Here is a 24,674-nt window from a genome sequence, read left to right as displayed (position 1 = left end):
TTCCGCCGCACGGCCGCGCGTCGTCATCCCGGTGCGGCATCACTCCGTCACCGCCATCCCTCGCGCTGCTGAGGCCTCGGCGGGAGCAGTACCCGGAGCAGCTGCCGCCGCGTTTCCCGACGACCGGGACGGTGCCGGTGCCATGAAGGAGGACCGCCAGCATCCCGTCGAGCTGGGTGAGGCACCGGGGCCATCCCGGCACCGCTCCTCGCACCGCCGGTCGTGGCCGGGCCATGAGCGAGACCGGCACTCTCACCGGGTTGATACCGGGAGCAGGAGGTGACGGGGTGGCTCTGGGGTCACCACGGGACCACACCGGCCGCCTGTACCCATCACCCCGGGCAGCCAGCCTTGGCCTGTTGGCATCTCTGGTGGCATGTCCATTGGCACGGCCGCAGGCATCACCGGCTGTCCCTCCTCTTGTCTCTGTGACAGGTTACGCCGTCACCAAACCCGACATCCTGGCCGAGGTGGAGCGAGGGGACGAGGGGGTGGCGGCGGCAGCGGGGCGTTACGGGGGGCAGCAGAGCCCCCGGCCCCACGCGGCCCCCGCCGGCCCCTCCCAGGGTGAGCGGGACACCGGGACGGGCGGGATGCTGGCCAGCTGGGACCGGGAGCAGGAGCCGGGCACCGGGCCGGCGTGCTCCCGCGGCGTTCCCGGTGGGGCGGCCACTCCGCAACGCGCTCCTGTCTCCGCAGGGGACTGGCAGGGGAAGGAGGTGAAGAGCGAGGACCGGGTGTCCCCGCCGCCCCGCTCGCCCCCGTCCCGCCACGCCGGCCCCGCCGACTTCCTCGTCCCGCTGCGGGAGCGCGGCTGCAGCTACTGCGGCCTCCACGAGCCGGAGCCGAATCCCGGTGCCGGTAACGGGGGGTTCATCGCCGCGCCCCCCGCCTTCGAGAGCCGCCGCTGCCGGCCCGGGGAGCCGCCGCTGGATTGTGCCGAGTGCGGCCGAGGCATCGGGCAGAAGCCGGACCTGGTGCGGCACCGGCTGGGGCGCGGCACGGAGCTCGGCTACGCCTGCGGCCGCTGCGGGAGAGGCCTCGCCGAGCCGGCGGGGCTGGGGGCCGCGGGCAGCCCGCACCGGCCGGGCCCCTGCACCGGGCGCTCCCCGGGCGCGGCGGAGGGAGCGACGGCGGCGCCTCGGAAGGAGCGGAAGGAGCTGTCGCTGACCGAGAAGGTGCGAGTGCTGGAGATGCTGGAAGGCCCCAAGGTGTCGCAGAGCGAGCTGGCCAAGCGCTTCGGGGTGTCGCAGCCCCAGATCTGCCGCATCATCAAGAACAAGGAGCGCATCCTGAGCGAGTGGCACCGCAACGGCGACCCCGAGCGCAAGCGCAAGCGGGAGGGGAAGGACGCGGCGCTGGAGGCCGCGCTGCTGCGCTGGGTGGAGGGTGCCCGTGCCGCCGACCTGCCCGTGGGCCGCCCGCTGCTGCAGCTCAGGGCCAGGCAGCTGGCCCGGCCCGAGCCCGAGCCCAGCGGCGGCTGGCTGGCTCGCCTGGGCGCTCGCCACGGCCTCGCCGGCAAGAAGCCGCCGGCGGAGAAAGGGGACGCGGAGCAGCCCACGGCGGAGCACTGGGCCGGCGCCGTGCTGCCCGGGCTCCTCCGCAGCTACACGCCTGCCGAGATCTTCGCCTGCGGGGAGACCGCGGTGCCGCTGCCGGCCGGCGCCCCCGGTAAGGGCGAGAACCCCGGCGAGCGGCTGACGCTGCTGCTCTGCGCCAACGCCAGCGGCTCGGAGAAGCTGCCGCTGCGGGCGGTGGGGGACAGCCCCCGGCCGCGCTGCCTGCGGGGCGTCAACCTGGAGCAGATGCCGTGGAGCTACCGCGCCGGCAGCCTGGCCGGCCTGACCGCCCCGCTCTTCGCCGAGTGGCTGCAGGAGTTCAACGAGGGGATGCGGCGGCGGGGCAAGAGCGTCCTGCTCCTGCTGGCCAAGCACGAGGCGCACCCCTACCTCCAGCTGTCCAACGTCAGGATGGTCTTCGTCCCGCCGGCCGCCGCCCTGGCCCAGCCGCTGGACCGCGGCATCGCCGGCGACCTCAAGGGCCACTACCGGCGCCGGCTGCTGCGGTGGCTGCCGGCGGAGCGCGGCGCGGGGCAGCCCAGCCTGCTGGATGTGCTGCACATGCTGGCGCAAGCCTGGGGCGATGTTCAACCGGGGCTCATCGCCGGCTGCTTCCGCGCCGCCGGCTTCACCCCTGACGCGGGCGCCGAGGCCGTGGCCCTGAGCTCGGCGCCCGGCCTGCCCAGCCGGGAGCGGCTGGAGCGCGACGGGGACCCGGCGGAGGCGGACGGGGACGAGGGCATGGTGGAGGGCAAGGACGCGGGCGAGCTGGCGGCCGTGCCGCCCTGCCCCTCGGAGCGGGAGGTGTGGAGGAGCCTGGCCACGCTGCGGAGGTACCTGGAGTGCCAGGCCACCTCGCCGGACCTCTTCCAGGCGTTCTACGAGCTGGAGGACGCGGTGCACATGGTGTCAGCCGGCGCAGGGCGAGCCTTCCCCGGGGACAGCCCTCCCCAGCAGTGACCCGGGAGAGAGGCCGGTGCTCCTTGGGGCCGTCACCAGCTGTTCCCTGCAGTTGTGCCGTGGGGTTTGCCGTGGCTCTGGATGGCCCCATGCGGAGCTGCCACGCTCTGGGTGTCACCCATGGGGCAGTGGCAGTGCTGGGGACACAAACCTGCTGCTGCCAGAACCTTCTCCCAGGGAGTGGCTGCTGCAGCCAGCAGGAAACGGTGTGGAGCTGCTGCCAGCAGGGATTTGCCCTGAGTGGGGCAGTTGTGGCTGCTGTGGGGGGATGTGGGTGGTGCCGGGGTGTCCCCGTGCGGGGACAGCAGCTCCTTCCCATGGGGGAATCGGGTGCCTCCGGCTGCTGTCACCACGTGGTGCCCAGAGGATTGTTACAGGCATTAAAAAGCTGGAATTCAGCAAAGCGAAGCACGGGTGGTTTTATTCTGCTGTCACATCCTCTGTGAATGGGGCAGAGCTCCGCAGGGCTTCCGGGAGCAGCGGGGCCACCCCAAACCCCCCTTCTCCTCCTGGGAACACCGTGCCCCCCACAGCCACCCTGAGCTGTGCCATCCCCACCCGGGTACCAGGGCCATGGCTGATCACCCTGTCCTGGCTGTGCCAGCCTTGGTGGCACCCACCGCCACCCTGGGGTCCCCTGCGCAGCCCCCCGGGTGCACTGTGCACTCTGTGCCCCACACCAGGGTCCCTGAGGTGGGACGGGGTGCAGGGATGTCTCTGCTTGTCTGCAGCAGGTCAGGGACAGCTGGAGGCCACCAGGCCACCAGGCAGGGACAGAGGTGTCCCCACAGGCCCAGCGGGTACTGGGGTGGAGGCCACAGGGGGATCCCCACACAGATACAGGGTCACGGGTGGGCATGAAGCACCCGGGAGAGCGGGGTGCTGTTATAGGGAATGCAGGTATGGGGGGCAGCAACCCCACAGGGATGCACAGCCACGGCTGGCAAAGTGGGGGGACGCAGGGGCTCCTGCACGGGGGGCTCCCCACGGGGACACCCCGGCATGGGGGTGCACAGGGATGGGACTCCCATGGGATGCACCTCCCCGAGGGTGCATGGCGAGATCCCCACGGGGACACAGCCCCACAGGGGCACCCGCGGGGTACAGCGATGGACCACCCCGAGGGGACCCCCGCGGGGATACATCCGCAGCGGGTACGCGCCGTCCCCTCGAGTGGAATGCAGGGATGTCCCCTCCCACGGGGCTGTCCCGTGCCGGTGGGATATCCGGTGCCGGTCCGGCGGGATGTCCCCTCCCACGGGGCTGTCCCGTGCCGGTGGGATATCCGGTGCCGGTGGGATGTCCCATCCCGGTGGGCTGTCCGGTCCGGCGGGATGTCTCCTCCCGCGGGGATGTCCCTCCCGGTGGGCTGTCCCTCCCGCAGGGCTGTTCCCTCCCTCCCGCAGGGCTGTCCGGTCCCGGTGGGATGTCTCCTCCCGGGGGGATGTCCCGGTGTGCTGTCCCTCCCTCGGGGCTGTCCCTCCCGCTGTCCCGCTGTGCTGTCCCGCTGTGTTATCCCGGTGTGCTGTCCCCTCCCGGTGTGCTTTCCCTCCTCTCCCGGTGTCCCGTTATGCTGTCCCCTCCCGTTATGCTGTCCCCTCCCGGTGTCCCGCTGTCCTCTCCCGGTGTGCTGTCCCCTCCCGTTGTGCTGTCCCCTCCCGGTGTCCCGTTGTGCTGTCCCCTCCCGTTGTGCTGTCCCCTCCCGGTGTCCCGCTGTGCTGTCCCGTTGTGCTGTCCCCTCCCGTTGTGCTGTCCCCTCCCGTTCTGCTGTCCCCTCCCGGTGTCCCGCTGTTCTGTCCCGTTGTGCTGTCCCCTCCCGTTGTGCTGTCCCCTCCCGTTGTGCTGTCCCCTCCCGGTGTCCCGTTCTGCTGTCCCCTCCCGTTGTGCTGTCCCCTCCCGGTGTCCCGTTGTGCTGTCCCCTCCCGTTGTGCTGTCCCCTCCGGGTGTCCCCTCCCGGTGTCCCGCTGTGCTGTCCCGGTGTGCGGTCCCGCTGTCCCCTCCCGGTGTGCTTTCCCTCCTCTCCCGGTGTCCCGCTGTGCTGTCCCGCTGTGCTGTCCGGGTGTTCTCTCCCGGTGTGCTGTCCCTCCCGCCGTCCCTCCCCTCCCGCTGTCCCGGTGTGCGGTCCCGCTGTGCTGTCCCGCTGTGATGTCCCCTCCCGTTCTGCTGTCCCCTCCCGGTGTCCCGTTCTGCTGTCCCCTCCCGTTCTGCTGTCCCCTCCCGGTGTCCCGCTGTGCTGTCCCGGTGTGATGTCCCCTCCCGTTCTGCTGTCCCCTCCCGTTCTGCTGTCCCCTCCCGGTGTCCCGCTGTGCTGTCCCGTTGTGCTGTCCCCTCCCGGTGTGCTGTCCCCTCCCGTTGTCCCGTTGTGCTGTCCCGGTGTGCTGTCCCCTCCCGTTCTGCTGTCCCCTCCCGGTGTCCCGTTGTGCTGTCCCCTCCCGGTGTGCTGTCTCCTCCCGCTGTCCCGTTGTGCTGTCCCGGTGTGCTGTCCCGTTGTGCTGTCCCCTCCCGTTGTGCTGTCCCCTCCCGGTGTCCCGCTGTGCTGTCCCGTTCTGCTGTCCCCTCCCGTTCTGCTGTCCCCTCCCGTTCTGCTGTCCCCTCCCGGTGTCCCGGTGTGCGGTCCCGGTGTGCGGTCCCGCTGTCCCCTCCCGGTGTCCCGCTGTGCTGTCCCCTCCCGTTGTGCTGTCCCCTCCCGGTGTGCTGTCCCCTCCCGTTGTCCCGTTGTGCTGTCCCCTCCCGGTGTCCCGTTCTGCTGTCTCCTCCCGGTGTGCTGTCCCCTCCCGGTGTCCCGTTGTGCTGTCCCCTCCCGGTGTCCCGTTGTGCTGTCCCCTCCCGGTGTCCCGTTCTGCTGTCCCTCCCCTCCCTCCGTCCGTCCCTCCCGGGGCCGTCCCGGCGCGCGGCGCCGCCCCGCGGTTGGCGGCGGTGCCGCCAGGGGGCGCGCGCGGCCGCGGCGGCGCGGGGCCCGCGCAGGGCCCGGAGGAAATGAAGGCGAGTTCCGCCGAGGCGGGAGCCATTACCCGCCGCCGGACCTGACCCCCCCTCCCGCCGCCGCCGGGGCCCCGCTCCGCGCCCCCCGCGCCCCGCACGCCCGCCCCGGCGCAGGTAAGCGCTGCCCCGGGGCCGGGGCTGCCGGCGGGCCGGGCGCGGCGGCGGGGCGGCGGCCGGTGCCTGCCCCGCGCAGCCGCCCGCGGCGGGATCCCGAATGGGGGGGGTCCGCGGGGCAGGCCCCGGCCCGGCCGCTTTGTCCCCGGTGGGAGCAGCGCGGACAAAGCCGGGGCAGGGCAGCGCGCAGCCCCCGGGCCCGCGGCGGGCGCCCCGAGGCCGCGGGCGCCGCCGGGGTCCCGGGGATGGGGAGGGGGCCCGGGGCACGGCGGGGGCCCCGCGGGGCTGCGGGCTCTGCACCGGGGCTCGCCGGGGGTCGGTGGGTGGGCTCGGGTGGGCGCAGAGGTCTTTGCTGTGCCGCCGTGCTCCTCGCGGGAGCTCGAGGTACGCACACCTGCCCAGGTGTGCACCATGGCCGAGGGCTTCTTCATGGCCCTGGAGCACTTGCTGCGGGCCAGGGTTTCTGATGTGGTCCCGAGTTCCTCACGAGGAGTTCGGGCTGCTCACCTGGCCGCGGTGTTTGCCACGGCCGGGCTCTTTGCCGTGGCCCCAGGGCGCTCACTGGGAGCTCCAGGTGTGCGCTGTGGCCGAGGTGTTTGCAGCGTCCACAAGGTCTTTGCTGGGAGCTTGGGGTGTTCACCATAGTCAAGGTCTTTTCTGTGGCGCCGAGCTCCTCCCTGGGCTCTTCAGGTGCTCGTCATGGCCGAGGTCTTCACCACGGCCTTGCAGCACTTGCCGTGGCCTTGGTCATTGCCGAGTGCCAGGGTGCTCACTGCGAGCTTGAGCTGCTCACCATAGCCAAGGCCTTCCATGATGCCTTTGCCTTGGGGCTCTTACTGTGGCCGTGGGTTCCACCATGACTCCAAGGTTCTCAGCGGGCGCTTGAGGTGTTCACTGGGCTCTTGATGTTCTCACCATGGCCAAGACCCTTGCCAAGACTGCTTCTTGTCCAAGGTCTTCACCCTGGCCTTGAGGTGCTCCCTGTGGCCAAGGCCCCTGGACCTGTCCTTCAGGTCTTGGTCAGTGCTGTGGCCCCGAGGCCTCGGCTGGGAACCTGAAGTGCTCATCATGCCCAAGACTTTCCCCACCCTGGCCAGCATTTCCAGGAGCCCCTTGCCGTGGCCTTGAGGTGTCCCCATCACCCTCAGCCCGGCCCTGAGGTGCTCTGAGGCACCCTGTGAGGCTGGTGCCGTGCCCGAGGCGCTCGCCACGGCCCCTCACCGCGGTGCTGACCCGCGGCACGGCCACGTCCCCGCCCGCGGCCCCCGTGGCAGCTGCCGGGGGGCTCCCGGCTGCCTCTGGCTGGACAGAGCCGGGGGGCCCTCGCCGTCCCCCCGCGCTGCCACCAGCCACCGCTGCCCTTTCCTTTTCTCCCCTCCCAGGTGCCCTCGAGCCGGGCGAGGCGATGCGGTGCGCCCGTGCCGCGTGCTGTGCCGAAGCGGCTCTTTAGATCCTCCCCGGCCCAAGCCTCCCCTGCCATGGATGCCTCCGGGGCTCTTGCTTCGGCTCCCTCCTCCGCGGCTCCCTCGGGCTCCCGCAGCCCCATGTTCCCCCCAGGAGCTGACAGAGAGGAGTGGGGACCGAGGTTCAATTGTGCCCCTTCCACCTCTGCCGCAGCCTCGCAGGCGATGCCAGCGTCTGGCCGGAAGAGGAAGGCCAACTTCTCCAATGACGAGACCGAGACGCTGGTCTGGAATGTGGTCCGGCATTTCAGCGCCCTGTACGGGTCCGAGGCCCTGCGGGCTCACCCCGTGCGGCGGAAGCAGCTCTGGACCCAAATCCAAAGCCGCGTCAACTTCCTGGGCTACACCGAGCGCTCCATCGACGACCTCAAGCACAAGTGGCGCGACCTGCGGCTGGACGTCAAGAAGAAGATCACCTCCAAGAAGCACCTGCCCATGAACCGCGCCGGGGGGCCGCTCCACAAGCCGCGCCTCACGCCCCTGGAGAAGATGGTGGCTTCCACCTTCCTGCAGGCCAGCCACGACTCGGAGCCCGAGATCATCCTGGACCCAGGTCAGTGGGGGCGGCTCTGCGGGCAGAGGACGGTCGGAGCGCTGGCTGCGCTCCCTGAGGGACGTCCGGCCACGTTCTCAGCTGGCTGTTGTGGATTGTGCAAAGAGACTCTGGGGTTTGTGCTGGGGTTGCAGCATCCACCAGAGTCACGGTCCTGTTGGGCCAGCCACCAGGGTAGGGAACTGCTTGTGCTGGGATTAGAAATCCTCCGTGGAAATAACCTGGGATCGGTGAGCTGTAGAAATCTCTGAGTGGTTTGAGTTGGAAGGGACATTAAAGTTTGTCCTGTTCCACCCTGTGCCATGGGCAGGGACACCTTCCACTATCCCAAGGTGCTCCAAGCTCCATCCAGCCTGGCATTGGACACTTCCAGAGATCCAGAGGCAGCGACAGCTTCTCTGGGAAAACTGTGCCAGATCAACAGGATTCATAGGAACACCTCAAGCTTTGCAGGAGTGGGTCTTTTTTGTTCTCCTTTCTTCTTTTCTTTAATTTGATGCTTTCAGCAGCCTCTCTGGTTTCACTGGCAGCATCACAGGCTCAGTCCATGTGGCCCAGACTCGGCTGTCATGTGCCAAGCACAGGGCTCTAGGCTGAAGGAAGAAATCCTGACTAATGGCATGAAGCTGTTCCAGGGGACAGTCAGGCTGGAAATCAGGGAAAGGTTCTTCCCCAGAGGGTGCTGGGCACTGCCCAGGCTCCCCAGGGAACAGTCACAGCTCCAGCCCCGCCAGAGCTCCAGGAGAGTTTGGACAATGCTCCCAGGGACGCACAGGGTGGGATTTTGGGGTGTCTGTGCAGGGCCAGGAGCTGGATCAGCGATCCCTGTGGGTCCCTCCCAGCTCAGGTTATTCCCCATCCCCATGACTCTCTGGCACTAGGGGCTGTCAGGCCCCTGGGGGCTCAGCCTGGCGCTGGGGCGGGCGAGGCCGAGCCGTGGCCTCGCGGGAGCATCTGTACCTCGGGGCCACCGTGTCCCCTCCGGCTGAGGCCGCATCCTCTGTGTCCCGCAGATCTGTTCTTCCCCGGCGCGTCCAAGCAGCCCTTCATGCACCTGCAGCCCGGCGTGAGCCACCCCAGCATCTACATCGACACCAACGGGCAGCCCTCGGCCCTGCCCGACGTGGAGGGCTCGGCCGCGCCGCGCCTGCCGGGACAGAGCCCCGACCCCGCCGGCGGCTGCGAGTACGGCCGAGGAGAGGGGCAGGGCGGCTCCGGTACGGCGGGACTGGGAGCAGGGCGGGGTGGAGATGGGCTGGGAGGTGAAGGGTCTGCGTGGAGACTGGCTGGAGACAGGGTCTGGATGGAGCTCTGATGATCTGAATGGAGAAACACTGGGTCAGGATGGGTATCTGCTGGGAAGTGTGGGATCTGGATGGAGATCCGCTGGCAGCAGGGTTTGGGTGAAGATCCAGCGGCTGTGGGGTTCTGGATGGGGATCTGCTGGGAGTGGAGTCAGCAGGGAGATCCTCTGGGTCAGCATGGAGATACTCTGGGTCAGCATGGAGATCCACTGGGTCAGGATGGAGATCCTCTGGGTCAGCATGGAGATCCTCTGGGTCAGCATGGAGATCCTCTGGATCAGGGTGGAGATCCTCTGGGTCAGGATGGAGATCCACTGGATCAGGATGGAGATCCTCTGGGTCAGGGTGGAGATCCTCTGGGTCAGGGTGGAGATCCACTGGATCAGCATGGAGATCCTCTGGGTCAGCATGGAGATCCACTGGATCAGGATGGAAATCCACTGGGTCAGGGTGGAGATCCTCTGGGTCAGGATGGAGATCTTCTGGGTCAGGGTGGAGATCCTCTGGGTCAGCATGGAGATCCACTGGATCAGGATGGAGATCCACTGGATCAGGATGGAGATCCTCTGGGTCAGCATGGAGATCCTCTGGGTCAGGGTGGAGATCCTCTGGGTCAGGGTGGAGATCCACTGGATCAGGATGGAGATCCACTGGGTCAGCATGGAGATCCACTGGATCAGGATGGAGATCCACTGGGTCAGCATGGAGATCCACTGGATCAGGATGGAGATCCACTGGGTCAGCATGGAGATCCTCTGGGTCAGGGTGGAGATCCTCTGGGTCAGGATGAAGATCCTCTGGGTCAGCATGAAGATCCTCTGGGTCAGGATGGAGATCACTGGGTCAGGGTGGAAATCCTGTGGGTCAGCATGGAGATCCTCTGGGTCAGGATGGAGATCCACTGGGATCCACGTGCCGGGGAGGGCCTGGGGCCAGGGCAGTGCTGTGGTTCACTGGAGGTTTCTCTTCTCTCCCAGCCGAGTCGGGACCGGAGCTGCGCACTCCAGACGCGTCGGCCATCTCCCCATCCCTGCGAAACGAGTCCCTGGTCTCCTACGCCTCCATGTCGGAGGAGGAGGAACGGGAAGGCCGGGAGGTGGAGAGAGGCCACGGTGGGGCCGCGGGGATGCAGCCGGGGCCCGAGGCCCCCATGTCGGCGGAGGAGGACATGAAACTGTCCCGCCAGGCCATGCTGATCCGCCGGTGCAGCTCCCAGGGCTCCGTGACCTCCCTGCCCGAGGACTCCCTCAACCCCGCGGACGCTCACTCGGACTGGGGGCACGAGGGGGTGTCCGACCTGCCCGCCCTGGGCCGCGGGCTCGACTCGGCGCATCCCGAGGAGCAGGCGGGCGGCCCGGGCCCGGAGGTGGGCGCCTTGCCCAGGGTACTGATGGGGCCCAGCTGGGAGAAAGCTCCGGCGGAGGAGGAGCCCCCGGCCCGCTCGCCCCTGCACGGCGCCCTGACCGAGGAGTCGCTGCCCTCCTCCGCCTCCCCACCCGGAGACGCCCCGGCCGCCGCCGGCCGCGGGCTGGGCTGCTCCCGGCTGCGCGAGGACCGCCGCGAGAGCTGGAGGACTAGCATCCACCACCTGCTCGACCTGGAGGAGCAGTGGGACCAGCTGTACCACCAGGAGCTGGCCATGTGGCAGGAGGAACGGGCCACCCAGCGCGAGGAGCGGGCGCGCGACCGGGAGCTGCAGTTCCGCCTGCTCGGCGTCCTCACGGACATCCGCGACGAGCTGCGCTACCTGCGCCAGGAGCGCGCCGGCGCCCGCCAGAGCCCGGCCCCGCCAGCCCCCGAGCCCCGCCGCGACCCCAGCCCGCTCCTCGAGCAGCCCAAAGCCGAGCCCAGCTTCCCCGAGCCGCCAGCCGGGAGCGCCGGCTGGGCAGACACCGCCGTGCCCAGCCGGAGCCCCTTCGGTAACCGCGGCCGGGGCCGGCGCCGCGGGCGGCCGCGCGGCTCCGCTTCCCGACACAGACGCCTCTTCCTCGCCAACAGCTAGGGACGGCGGGAGCCGCTCCGCCACGGACACGGAGAGCCCGCGGCCGCCCCGGCGGGACGGTGAGCGGTGACGCGGGCGGCACCCGGGCGTTCCCCGCGGCAAGGGACGGAGGAGGCGGGCGGCCGGCGCTGCCCAGCGGGCTCGGAGCGCTCCGGGCCGGCGCGGGAGCGCCCCGAGGCGACGCCGCCGTGCCCGCGGGGACACGCGTGACAGCGCAGCCTGACGGCGCTAGTCCAGTAGGATTTACTACCTGTCGGGGGGTGGGAGTTAGGAACACTTAGTCGCTGACGTGCGAAGATTTTATGCAAATCATTTAATGACCTAATTTGCATATAACCATAAAACTTCTATTAAAAAAAAAAAAAAAAGCCTCCAAAAAAACTCAGAAATGATGGTTTTGCGTGTGATCTCTGTGTGGGGGCGGGAGCTGGGCCAGGGGGAGTCGTTTGTCCCGTGGCGCTGCAGCCCTGGATGGGGACAAGGCCATGGGACAGACGAGCTTCGACCCCGTTCCTTTGGGGCAGCCCAGTGCCCTGGGATCAGGGCTGGGCAGCAGCAGCTCTGCGGACCTGGAGAGGGGTGAGGGCATGCACAGCTTGGGGGGAATGTGGAGGGTGCCCTGCCCAGGAGTGTTTGGTGTCTCCAGGCAGTGAGCAGTGTCCCCAGCAAGTTCAGAGCGTGCCCAGGAATGGGCCGGGCCCAGGCAGCCTGACAGGTTACTGGAGTGTCCCGAGGGATTATCCAAGGTTCCCTGCAGTGTCCAGTGTCCCCAGGGAGTGTGGGGGGTCCCTGCCATCATGCAAGACCCCTTGAGCAGTGTGCAGAGTCCCCAGGGAGTGTGCGGGGTCCCCAAGCACTGTGCAGCGTTCCCAGAGTGTGTGCAGGATTCCCAGAAATTGTCCAAGGTCCCCAGCAGCGTTTGGGGTCTCCATGCAAGGTGCAGTGTCCCCAGTAATGCTTGGGGTCCCCAGGGATGTGTGGGGTTCCTGGCATCATGCAAGACCCCTGGACAGTGTGTAGGGTCCCAGGGAACGCCCAAGGTCCCCAGCAGTGTGCAGGGTCCCCAGGGAATGTCTGAGGTCCCCACGGCATGTGCAGCGTCCCCAGGGCACGCCAGCCCTGCACCCCGTCTCCTCCCTCCATCTCCAGGGTGACAGCACTGCTGAACCCTCTGTGCTGTGTCCCCTGTGCTGTCCCCTCTTCCAGCCCCCCAGCAGCCAGGGCCCCTTGACTGCCACGTCCTGGTGGGGTGGGACAGGAAGGTGCAGCCCCCAGGGAGGGGACAGTGGGACAGCAGCAGGAGCTGTGGCATTTGCAGGGGCACCCAGCTCTGGTCGTGGCCTCCCAGGAGGATGGTGACACCCAGCTTGTGGACCCTGGGGTGCCTGAGGAAGGGCCCTGGAGTCACACGGCTGTGGGGAAAGAATTGTGTGAAATAATGAAACAACTCCTATCCCCAAATCGGGGGTAGGAGGGAGCTGGGATGGGTCAAGGACAGGGGACAGGAAGGACCCAGGGGTGGGTCGGTGACACGAGTGGGGGTCTCTAGACAGCTGCACCTGCACGAGGCCACTGCAGCCGGTGACACAGGGACCTCCTGAGCCACCACATCCCTGGACGCACAGCGCTGCCATTCCCACTGCCCTGTGTCCCACCAGGTCACTCCCCCCGTCCCATCCTGCTGCCGCCGCCTTCCCCGGGACCCCGGGGACGGGGCGGGAGCGCGGCCACAGAGCACGGGGGACCCGCGGCGGGGGTGCCGAAGGCTCTGCGGCCCAGCACGACTTTATTCCGTATCGCTTCGTCCATACAAAACTACACCCCAAGCACTGTACAGCGGGACGGCGCGGGGAGGGGGGGCAGTAAAAATAAGCAGCGGGGGCGAGGGGACAGAGCGGCAGGCGGGGGTGGCGCGGGGGGACGCGGCGGGGGGCTGCCCCCCACCCCGGGCGGCGACATTGTCCGTGGGGGGAGCGCTGGGGGGGTGAAGTGTCCGTCCGTGGCGGGGGTCCCGGGGGCTCGTCCCCCCGCCCGGGGCTCCCCGCCTGCCCCCCGCCGCGGCCGGGCACCTCGGTTCGGTGGGAAGCTGCGTGGCCGGGGGATGTCCCGGTGCCGGGGGGTGGCCCCTAGTCGCCGGGGGGCAGGATCCCGGGCGGGGGCAGCGGCGGCGGCCCCGCCTCGGCGCCGTGGACCCGCTGGTGATCCTTGAGCGATTCCTTGTAGCGGAAGCTGCGGCCGCAGGCGGGGCACTGGTACGGGCGCTCCCCGGTGTGGATGCGCTGGTGCTTGAGCAGGTTCTGCTTGCGGATGAAGCTCTTGCCGCACTGGGCGCAGGCGAAGGGGCGCTCCCCGGTGTGCAGCCGCTGGTGGTTCTGCAGGTGTTCCTTGCGGCTGTAGCACTTGCCGCACTCGGAGCACTTGTAGGGCCGCTCGCCGCGGTGGATCATCTGGTGCCGCACCAGCCCCGAGTGGCAATTGAAGCTCTTGCCGCACTCGGCGCACGGGTAGGGCCGCTCGGCCGCGTGGCTGCGCTGGTGGATCCGCAGGCTCTTCTTGCCGCTGAAGCTCTTCCCGCACTCGGCGCAGCCGTGCGGCCGCTCCTCGGCGGGGCCCGGCGGCGCCGCGGGGCCGCCCCCGGCATCGGCCCCCGGGCCCGCCTCGGGGCCCGGAGCTTTGCCCAGTCTGTGCTGCGCCGGCAGGGCCACCGCCGCCGGCACCGCCGCCTGTCCCTCGGGGGTCCCGAAGCCCGTGCCGGGGAAGAGCAGCTCCCCGGAGCTGCCCGGCAAACCCACCTCCTCGGGGGGCTCGGCGTGGGGGCACCGCTCCTCCGTCTTCACCAGCAGCCCCTCGCTGGCTGCGGGGGACAGAGAGACCGGTCAGTCCTACCGGGGACACTGGGGATGTCCCCAAGGCACGGCTCCCCCCCGCCCCAGCCCCGCGGTGGGGATCCTCACCAGGAGCAGGGCCCGGGGGCAGCATCTCCCTCTCGGGCAGCTCCCAGGGCTCCCGGACGCAGGGCTCTTCCTCCTGCTTGATCCACGACAAGAAGTCGTGCGCGGTGATCAGGGCGTCCGCGCCTGCAGGGAGGGACAGGGACGGGGACACGGGGACAGGGACTCAGGCACGCGGGGCCACACCCTGCTCCGGGAGGCAGGGGAGGGAACGGCTCCGGCGGGGGCAGGCTCAGCGCCGGGCTCACCTGCACAGGGGTCTGGAGGCATCCCCCGCTCCTCCGGGAACTGCTGCTCCCCCACGAAGGCCACCTCCTGCTTGATCCGGGACAGGATGTCGGAGGTGGAGATCAGCGACTCTGTTCACAAGGAGAGACTTGGCCGGGGCCCGGATGGAGCCACACGTGTGACCCACGGCCACCACACCCGGGGTGTGTGACCCCTGGACTCCGGCCTCAGGGAACATCCCCATCCCACAGCAGTTATGGACATCCAACAGCCCCAGGGAGCTGGAGGGACAGGTGGCTGTGGGACAGCCCTTGGGAATGGGTGACAGAGATGGCCCACAGGGATGGATGACTGTAGGACAGCCCTTGGGAACGGGTGACACTGAGATGGCCCACGGGGATGGGTGACTGTAGGACAGCCCTTGGAAATGGGTGACACTGAGATGGCCCACAGGGATGGGTGACTGTAGGACAGCCCTTGGGAATGGGTGACACTGAGATGGCCCACGGGGATGGGTAACCCTGAGACAACCTTTGGAGACAGGCACAATCCCTGTGAACAGATGACTGTGACAGACCCCATTGGGGACAGGTGACAACAGCACGGCTGATGGGGCTGGGTGACTGTGACACAGCCCATGGGCCCTGACACAATATGGTGGCAGCAGGGGACACGTGGATCTCCCAGTGACAGATATCCAAGATCTCCAGCACAACAGTCACGGATTTTCTGGGGTCGCTCATGGCAGCTCCCAGTCACAGCTGGAGAAGTGGGCCCAGTGGGGATGGGACTGTTTGGGAGGGAGGAGGGGCATCCCTGGGGTGAGGAGGGTGGGAGAAGTGAGGTGGGGACGGTGGGGACAGTGGGGACAGTGGGGACAGTGGGGACAGTGGGGACGGGTCCTCCTGCAGTGCCTCACCCGCGCAGGTGTCCGGCGGCAGCTCCCTCTGCTCCAGCTCCCGCTGCTCGGGGACACAGGGCCCGTCCCCGCGCTCGCTGCGGGGCTGGGCCTCACTTCTGGAGATGGCCCCATCTGCCAGGGACACAGACCGGTGTCACCATGCCTGTCAGCCCCTCCCTGTCAGCCAGGCTTCGGGGGACACTCTGGGGACACACCAGGCTACCAGGACCTGGCGTTTCTCCTGGCAGAGAATGTGCCTAAATCCCACGGTGCCTCCATGCTGGAGGTAGTGTGGACACTCAGGTCCTGGGTTCTGGGGGACAAGGACCCTCTCCAGCCCCCTGCAGCACTGGCATGGCAGTGTGTCACCCTGTCCCCACGCACAGCATGAGCCATGGAGCGTTCCCTCTGCAATGGTCCCAGGACACAGCGAGTGCCACCACTGACCAGGGGCAGGGCACCAGGCCACCCACGTTGGGGACCCACTGAGGAGACAACACAGCCATCGCTCCATCCTGCCAGGAGAGGGGAGAAAGGGACATTTACCCAGGGACAGCAAAGCCTCGTAGTTCTCCTTCACCAGGTTGTTGTACAGCTCTTTCTGCCACTCCTCCAGGTTCTTCCACTCCTCCGCTGAGAAGTAGACGGCGATGTCAACAAATGTCACTGGCACCTGTGGGGACAAGAGCCCCTCGCTCAGCGGCGCCCACTCCCCAGGGAAACCGAGGGTCCCCCCCACTGCCCTGCAGCCCCCCTGGGACACTACCTTGGGGACCTCGCCCCGGGGGCCGGGGGGCAGCCGCAGCACCCAGAAGTTCCTGTTCTTCAGCAGGTTCTCCACATTCTCCAGGCGCCGCTGGAGCAGCCCGTACTCCTGGATGAGGGTGCCCAGCACGGCCCACTTGCTCTCCAGCTGGTTCCCAAATTCCATGGCCGTCTTCTCGCAGTCCAGCAGCTTCTTCTCGGCCGTGCCAGAGCGGCCCTCCAGGCTGAGCAGGCGCGTGGCCAGGAGGTCGATCTTCCTCTCCATGGCCTGCACCGTGGCCACCACGGTCCAGAGCGAGGCCTCGGCGGAGTGGAGCTGCGCCTCCCGCACGTGCGCGCGCTCCGGCAGCAGCGGCGGCTGCAGCGGCATCAGGTGAGGGGCCTCCATGTTCCACTCCTGCACCTGGGCCACGAGGAGGGCACGAGTGGGAGGAGGCCCACGGTCACCCCCTGGAGCCTCTGTTCCCCGCTTCCGGGGCTTTTGGCCACCAGCAACCCCAAGAACTGCAGGGGACCCCCGTGTGCAATGCCCACCGGCCTGAGGGGTCAGTGCCCATCCCTGTCCCCGTGGAACACCTGCCAGAACTAGGCAGGTCACCGTGGTGACCCCCTCCCAACTTGTCACCCCAATCCCTTGGGAGCCATTCCTGGCTCTGCCCAGGCTGGAACCCACTCGGGAGGAGGATGGGGCTGGGTGGGCAGGGAGCAGCCAGGGCAGGTGTGGACCAGGGGCGTGCAGGAACACCCTGGGGACACTGAGGGACATGCCAGGAGTGCCCGGGACGTCCCTGGGCTGAAGCCTGCTCAGAGCATTCCGGGGCACCCTGGGGCATCCCGGGGGCACGGGGATATCCCGGGGCAGAGGTGCCTGGGGACATGCTGGGAACACACGGGCATCCCGGGTCAGCGGGGCATCCGGGGAGCACCGGGGCCACGGCGGGTCACGTCCCTGGGGACATCCCGGGGCATCCCGAGGGCACGTGGACATCCCGGGTCAGCGGTGCCCGGCGCATCCCGGGACGCACGGCCGTCCCGGGGCAGGGGGGTTCGGCCACGTCCCGGGGCACCGGGGCCACCGCGGGTCCGGTCCCCGGAGGCGGCGGGGCCCCGCGGGCCGGGCCGGGCAGCGGCGGGAGCGGGGCGGGCGGGGCGGCTCCGCCTGCGGCCGGTTCCCGGTGCCGGTGCCCCGGGCCGCGCTTACCTGGGCGGGCGCCCACTCGGCCATGGCCCCGCGGAGCTGGGCCGGGCCCCGGCGGCCGGGGCGGGGGCTGGGGCTGGGGCCGGGCGGCGGCGGCGAGCGCGGAGCGGGGCCGGGCCGGGGCCGGGAGCGGGGCCGCTGTCGGTGCCTGCGCACGGGCCGGGCCCCGCCGCCCCGCCGAGCAGCCACGGGCAGCCGGGGAATCGCATCCGCCTCCTCCGGGCTGGGCGGCAGCGGGCGGGGAGCGGCGGCAGCGCGGAGCGCCGAGCACTGCCGCCTACCGGCACCGGCAGCGGCTCCGCCACCGGCGCGGCCCCGGTACCGCCACCGCCACCCACACCGGCGGCTCTGCCGCCGGGACCGGCGCTGCCACAGTCCGCTGGCACCGGGTACCGGCACCTCCAGCACTGCCACCGCCACCGGCATTGGCACCGCTGTGCGAATCGGTCTCAGCTCTGCCACCAGCACCAGGCGCTGCGGGACATCACCGCTGCTGCCACCAGCCTGGGACACTGGACTGGACCCGCGTCCCGGGAGCACCGACCTGGGTGGCACCGAGGGCCAGGAGCCGTGGGGGACGGGACATGACCACCCACAGCAGGACCCCCGTCCTGGCCGCAAGACCCTCGTGCGGGGACATTGTGGGTTTGGGAACCACACCCGTGTGCTCATCCTGACCCTGGAACCCTTCGGGCTGGGCTGGTGCCAGGCCACAGAAAAGCGTTCCGGTCCCACCTTCCCGGGATTATCCCGGGAAAAGCTCCTCCAGTGCCTCGCTGCTCCAGGACCCGGGCATGGCGGGGCTCCCCCGGGCTGGACAGGGAGGGGGATGACCCGGCCCCGGGGAAGGGAGGGCAGTGGGACAAGAAGGGTTAACGGGCTGAGCAGCATCACGGGAGCCGGAGCAGCCATTTCCCTGCAGGATGTCATCGCTCAGTCCCCTCCAGCACTGTGTGCCCCACTGGGACACCCCGAGCTCCTCAGGCTTGCCCCATGGCCCCAGGGCTGAGCCTTTTTTCATCAAGACATTTTCTCCAATTTGCAATCCAAATATAAGTCCATTTCAATTTTCCTGTCCCTGTTCCCTGGGAGCAGAGCCTGACCCCTCCTCGGCTGTCCCCTCCTGTCAGGAGCTGTGCAGAGCCACAAGGTCCCCCCCTGAGCCTCATTTCTCCAGGCTCAGCCCTTCCAGCTCCTTCAGAAACCTCTGAGGCTTCTTCATCTCAGCCATGGATTCACCTGCTGCCAGCACACACGTGGTTTGCTTGGTTGATTCCCCAGATTTTCCAAACATCTCTTACCACGCAGGTGCTATTTCCTTGGGAATGTCACATCAGAAGCTTTGCTCCCAGGCCAGCACCTGCTGAAGATCCCACCCCTTGTGGCAGTGGGCAGTTGAAGCTGGGTCTGACACAGCAGCTCTGAACCCCTCAAGAGTGAGGGGTGCTGAGGCCTGGAGCATCCCACGGGATCCAGGGGTCAGGAGAGAGAGGAACATCCCCTCTGTGGGAATGGAGCTGTATCCCAGTCCAGGGAGCAGTGCAGGATGGCCGAGCTGTCAAACCACATCCTACCCTGGAGCATCCCCGCCTGGAGAGGGACCGGGGACAAGGCAGGGAGGGACAGGACACAGGGAATGGCTCCCACTGCCAGAGGGCAGGGATGGATGGGAGATTGGGAATTAGGAATTGTTCCCTGGGAGGGTGGGCAGGCCCTGGCACAGGTGCCCAGAGCAGCTGTGGCTGCCCCTGGATCCCTGGCAGTGCCCAAGGCCAGGCTTGGAGTAGCCTGGGACAGTGGGAGGTGTCCCTGCCATGGCAGGGGTGGCACTGGATGATCCTTAACATCCCTTCCAACCCAAACCATTCCGGGATTCTGTGAGGAATAAAAGCAAAGCCAACCCCAGAACTTCACTTATGAGAAGGAAATAATGAGAAGCCAGTGCCAAAAGGCTGGCTTTTTGGGACATTATTCCTGTACCTAGGATGGCCAGGATGCTTTGGGACCAAGTGCATTTTCCCAGTCCTGCTCAGAACTCCTGGAACTCCAGCACAGCACCAGCTGGATGTTCTCTGCTGCTCCTCAGGGGCTGCTGAGCCTGGAGACCGTTCCAGTTGGAGTCTGTGACTGAGGACACCTCTCCAACTGGAGGCAACACAGTTTCCCTCTTGGCACGCAACTGGAATATTCAAAAATGCTGAAAACTACCAGCATGTGGGGAGAAAACACAAAATTTGCATGTGCTCCCTCCCCTCTCCTCTCCCCTTCTCCGTCCTGCATTTCTGCTTCCCAGAGGAACCTTACCAACACATTGTACACACATTTTGAATACACCCAGGGTTTTTTTCCCCCTAGAATTTCAGAAACCAAAGCATCATCTCACCCCACAGGAAAATATGGGGTCAATATAGGAATAGAACCCAAAAATAGAGTTAGTTCTGCAGGTATAGTAATGGGAGAACAGTTAAAGTAGGGGAAATAATGCCTGGAATTGGTTGCTTCAAACATCATCTTACAATCCCATCCCAAATTCTTCATTTTTCATCTCTGAAAACTTCCACTGTTTCTCTGTGGTACTCTGGATACTCTCCAGCACATGCTCCAAGGAGGAGATGGATGGAGCATGGAAAGAATGACAGGAATTACCCAGGTCCTGATCAATGACCATTAGGCCAGCACCAAATGAATCAGAACTCGATTCATGTTTTAGGTTGGTATACAAGATGTAACCAAAAACATGTATTCTATAAAATCAGCTGGGGTGGTTTTCTTTCTCTCTTCCAGGACTCATCCTCCCTCCAGGAGATCTATCCGTGGCCACTGAGTGTCCCTGCACGGCTGAGAAAATTCCATCATCCATGGGGAGATGCTCTGCCCAGGGGAGGAGCCAAACATTCCTACCTGGATACAATCTGACCTGGGAACAGCACAGCAGCCTTTGCCCCCTGCATTCCCAGAGGAGCAGCTTTCTTCCCCCTGCATTCCCAGAGGAGCAGCTTCCTTCCCCACTGCATTCCCAGAGGAGCAGCTTCCTTCCCCCTGCATTCCCAGAGGAGCAGCTTTCTTCCCACTGCATTCCCAGAGGAGCAGCTTCCTTCCCCCTGCATTCCCAGAGGAGCAGCTTCCTTCCCCCTGCATTCCCAGAGGAGCAGCTTTCTTCCCACTGCATTCCCAGAGGAGCAGCTTCCTTCCCCCTGCATTCCCAGAGGAGCCCAGGCCCATCTCCCCCAGCCCTGGAGCTCCAAGGAAAACTCCCCCCTTGTGCAGATCCTGCTCCAGCAGAAGCACAGCTGGCACTGCAGGAGGGCTGAGCCCCCCTGGGATGGGGCTGTGCCACCTCCCTGACCCACAGGCTGCCAGGGTGTATCCCAACTCTTGTCAGTGTTTTTGTATTACTGCATTTTATTCTAATTTTCCTATTAAATTGTAGATCTGACTTGGGATCTCCCACTTTCAAAGCAGCACGATTCCATTTTGGGAAAACTGCCTTATCCCCAGAATCCACTCTGCCCCACACAGGACTATAAACCCCCACCTCTGGGCAGAGCAGGATTTTTCACAGCTGACTGCAAAGCTGCACCCTCGGCAGGCTTGTGGCACGTGCAGGACGGGGAGAGGGACTCCGAGGGGGCTGTGGAGGGTGGGGGGCTCCGGGAGGAAGGAGGGGTTCTTTAGGAAACGGGGGTTTCTTTGGGAAACAGGTGAATTTTTCCAGGAAGTAGGGGGATTTCTTGAGGAAGCAGGTGAGTTTCTCCAGGAGGCAGGGGTATTTCTCCAGAAGGCAGGGGGGTTTTCTCCAGGAAGCAGAGGGGTTTCTTCAGGAAGCAGGTGAATTTCTCTGGGAAGCAGGGGGGTTTCTCCGGGATATTGGTGAATTTTTCCAGGAAGCAGGTAAATTTCTCCAGGAAGCAGGGGGGTTTCTCCAGGAAGCAGGGGGGTTTCTCCAGGAAGCAGGGGGGTTTCTCCAGGAAGAAAGGGGTGTTTCTTCAGGAAGCAGGTGAATTTCTCTGGGAAGCAGGGGGGTTTCTCCAGGAGGCAGTGGGGTTTCTTCAGGAAGCAGGGGGATTTCTCCAGGAAGAAAGGGGGTTTCTCCAGGAAGAAAGGGGTGTTTCTTCAGGAAGCAGGTGAATTTCTCCGGGAAGCAGGGGTGTTTCTCTGGGATATTGGTGAATTACTCCTGGCCCGCCCGCCGTGGGCGCGCTGGTGCCGCAGCAGGTACCCGTGGCGGGCAAAGCCCTTCCCGCACTCGGCGCAGATGAACCACGGCACCGCCGTGGCCTCCAGCTGGCCCTGGTGGTAGAGCAGGAACCGCCTGAACTCATCCAGCTCCTGCGCCGCCAGGACTCTGCCACCGCTCCTCATTCCCACCGGATTTGTTCCCGCATTGTGGCGGCTCCCCGAGGTTTGTGCCAGCTCAGAGCAGTGGCGGCGCGGGGCGTGGGATGCTCTCGAGGATGATCCCTGGGTCACGGCACCACCACGGCCTGGAATAAGGAGATTCCAAACATTCCCTGAGTCTGATGTGACACAACATAAATCTCCAAAGAACAACAATTCCCCCCCCCCCAAAAACCAGGGATGAGCTGGAATCCCCCATCCTTCCAATCCTACCAATTTCAAGGTGCTGCCAGTGAATTCCCACAACACCACACACCTGTGCTGAGGCTGGCAGGAATTTTCCTTTTCTCCAGATCCTGTTCATCCTTGACCTGCACTGCTCCTCCTGCTGGAATATTGCTTTTGGGAACAGGACAGCCTGAACAAGGAACAGAAAGAACATGGCGATGATGGTTATTAATATTTCCCCCTGATGGTTTTCCAGTAAATCCCTGCATCACTCACTCTCTAAAGAGCATTTCTGTTATTCCAGGAAAAGATCAAATGGGGAAGGAAAAGCAGCAGCTGCCCCAGTGTCTAAAGGGGTGTCTGGGATGAACAGGATTTGTGCTCCAATTTTTATAAAATATTCCAGAAATGACACCCAGAAGGTTGAAGATTAAATGTTGAAAAGTGGAAGGTCTCGGATTTGAGCCTTAACCCCAAATTCAGCTGCCTGGTGCTGGATTTTATGGTTCAGTCCTGTCTTTTTGCCAGCTAATTCCTTCTTGTGCAATGCCCCAAATTTCAGAAGGTTCTTCTAAGACTCAATCCAAGGAATTACCTGAATGCTGAGGAGCTAGGGATGGCTCAAAGCTTCAGATTTAAAATATCAGTGACTTCAAGCAAACTATATATACTTGGGCACTTGAAGCTAATTATCAAGATTTCTTCATTTTCTGGGCATCATTCAAGTTATTTCACTATTTCTACATTAAAATAGTTAAATTCTCTTCAGTGAATCCCAAACCCAGACATATACCAGGGTGTGGGAATGAGGAAAACACAACTTCACTGCAATTAATGAGGGCACAGAATTAATTATCCTGTGTGTTGTTGGAACCCTGGCTGCTGAGAATTCTGGACTTTCTGTGCTGGCAGGCACTGACCCCCAGGAGAACACTGCACTGACCTGAGGCCCTGGAGAAGCTTCCAAAATGGAATGACAGAACTGGGATTGTGGGTGTGGAGTTTGAATAGAAGTGTGTGACATCACAGGGTGGGAAACTTAGAGTTTAAGGGTTTAGAATATAGTAATAGATATAAATTTAGGATAGAAGTTTTAGGGCAAAGACTAATCCTTCTTCTTCATGGGTTTGGGTAGTATTGTGTAACTAGACAAAAAAGGTCCACATTACAAGACATAAGTGATTAATTTTTAGGTTAGAAGTAAAAAAAATTTAGGTAAAAAGTAAAAATAATTGTCATTTCTTAATTAGATATTTTTTTCGTTCTAAGACCTTGTAGAGGGACAAATATGGGGCCATTATAACTTGTTAGTGCAATACTGTCGAACTCACGACTTGTAGGACTGTGATACAGATAAGAAACAGTAAACATTCAAGTCCAAATATGAAATACTGTCTCTGTGCATTTAATCCTAACCCTGACCATGACAAAAAAAAAAAAAAAAAAAAAAAAATCAAGAGTGTGTCACTGCAGCTCCTGTATCCAAACCTTTTTAATTCCTTGATCATTGTTTTTATTGGCAGCTGCATTCCCTGGGATCCTAAACTGTCCTTCCACCTTTTAAAGGAAAATTGTGGAGCTTCTTGTTTCTCACAAAGATTCACAAGCACTTAAATATGAATTCTCTAAAAATCAGGGATGTGAGGAGTGAGAAGAGCCAGGCCAGGCCCAGCAGGTGTCCCTTAGGAGAAGGAAAACTCACCTTTTTCCAGTGTGAGCAAAGATCCAAATTTCTCCTTCAGCAATTGCTTATAAAATTCATTCTGCCAATCCTGCAGACGTGGCCACTGAGGAAACATCCCAGAGACCTAAAAAGCAAAATGCTCCAGAGTCAGGGGAGCTGTGAATTCCTGAAAACCTTCTTATCCCAAGAGTTTAAACACGTGGGCACCTCCCTGCTGCTCCCAGTGATGTCTGTGCTATGTGTAAGCAGCATATTAATGAAGGATTTTACATAAGAACCTTCTCCTGCTAATCCAGAATGAGAGAAAAGGCTTTAAAGCGATGTGACTCACCCAGAACAATGATTTTCTCCAACAACTGGGTCAGAAATTAGTCATAAAACCAAATATCTGTGGTCAGCATCCACACCCAGCCCCCTCAGGGAACGTGGTTCTTCCTTCAATGTAAAATATAATAATTCAGTGTTTTAAATAAACCCTGAGACAGAGCCACGATCTGTCAGACCGGCTGGAAAGTCTCCTCTCTGGTAATGAAAGCTTATTATTAGGGAATAACAACATTATTATTATTAATTAAACCCTCTAAGGGATATTTTCCCAAGCTGCTTCCAAGGCTTTACACACAAATCACCCTTTAATTTAATGCATTCCCACTATCCAGCCCCACAATTACCCTGCAGGGCTCGGAATTCCGGATCCGTTTTCGGCTCTTGTTGCTCAGCACGTCGGCGAAAACCCGCGGGGTCCCCACGAGCCAGGTCCCGTCCAAGGCCAGGATGAATTTGTTGGGAACGGCTTCCTTCAGCAGGCGCCGTCTCTTCCTGTGGATTTGCACGGGGGGCGTCTCGAAGGAGCTCTCCTCGAAGTGCTCCGAGCACAGGCACTGGTATTTGGAGGGGGTCTCCATGTCCCGGCCCATGTTTTGGAGCCACTGCCTCAGGAGGGCTTTGTTGTGGAGGGGGAACTTGTAAAAACTGACCGAGCTGTTCTTGTAGAGCCCGCTGGTGCCGTTCCGGCAGTTCAGGGCCGCGCAGTAACCCATAGGCACGCACCAGGAAACAGGGGGAAAACCCCCAAAAACACACCAGGGAGAAGCTTCAGGGAGTTCCCAGTCAACCTCAGTCCCAAACAGGTCTGCATTTCTCTGAAAAGACCATGGTTTTGGCAAAGAGGAGATGAGGTGTTGAGTGAAACACGGGACTGAACTTCCCACGGGAGCTCCACAAGGAGAGGAGCCAGGTGTGTCCCAGCTGCTTCAAATCAACGACCTGAGAAGGGAAAAAAAGCTTTAAAATCAGCTTAATGTCCACTGAATATGCAGATTTACATTTAATTAACCACTGTGGTATGCACACGGAGTGAGCTCCGTTCATTTCTGTATCCAGGAGGAATCCCGGGCTCCAAAGGTTATCCAGCACACAGCACAGGGCTGAGAGACAAATGACT

General features: G+C 63.9%; 2 protein-coding genes across 2 annotated transcripts; one reads left to right on the top strand and one right to left on the bottom strand.

Annotated features, from left to right (window-relative positions):
* The first annotated feature begins 6,026 nt into the window (after positions 1 to 6,026).
* On the top strand, positions 6,027 to 10,937 carry LOC144245918 (uncharacterized). Its single transcript, XM_077781445.1, has 4 exons — positions 6,027 to 6,227; positions 6,998 to 7,631; positions 8,645 to 8,848; positions 9,913 to 10,937. The coding sequence occupies exons 1-4, from the start codon at positions 6,027 to 6,029 to the stop codon at positions 10,935 to 10,937; spliced, it is 2,064 nt and encodes a 687-aa protein (XP_077637571.1).
* Positions 10,938 to 13,063: 2,126 nt separating this feature from the next.
* LOC116183281 (zinc finger protein 783-like) lies at positions 13,064 to 17,620 on the bottom strand. The gene is given in 9 exon segments (XM_031504143.2): positions 13,064 to 13,791; positions 13,892 to 14,014; positions 14,137 to 14,247; positions 15,036 to 15,149; positions 15,564 to 15,690; positions 15,784 to 16,185; positions 16,984 to 17,133; positions 17,136 to 17,387; positions 17,525 to 17,620. Coding segments are annotated over 9 exon segments (2,103 nt in total).
* Positions 17,621 to 24,674: the final 7,054 nt, after the last annotated feature.

Source organism: Lonchura striata, chromosome 1, assembly GCF_046129695.1.
Source record: "Lonchura striata isolate bLonStr1 chromosome 1, bLonStr1.mat, whole genome shotgun sequence".
NCBI lineage: Eukaryota > Metazoa > Chordata > Aves > Passeriformes > Estrildidae > Lonchura > Lonchura striata.
This window is presented reverse-complemented; position numbering and strand designations above follow the sequence as displayed.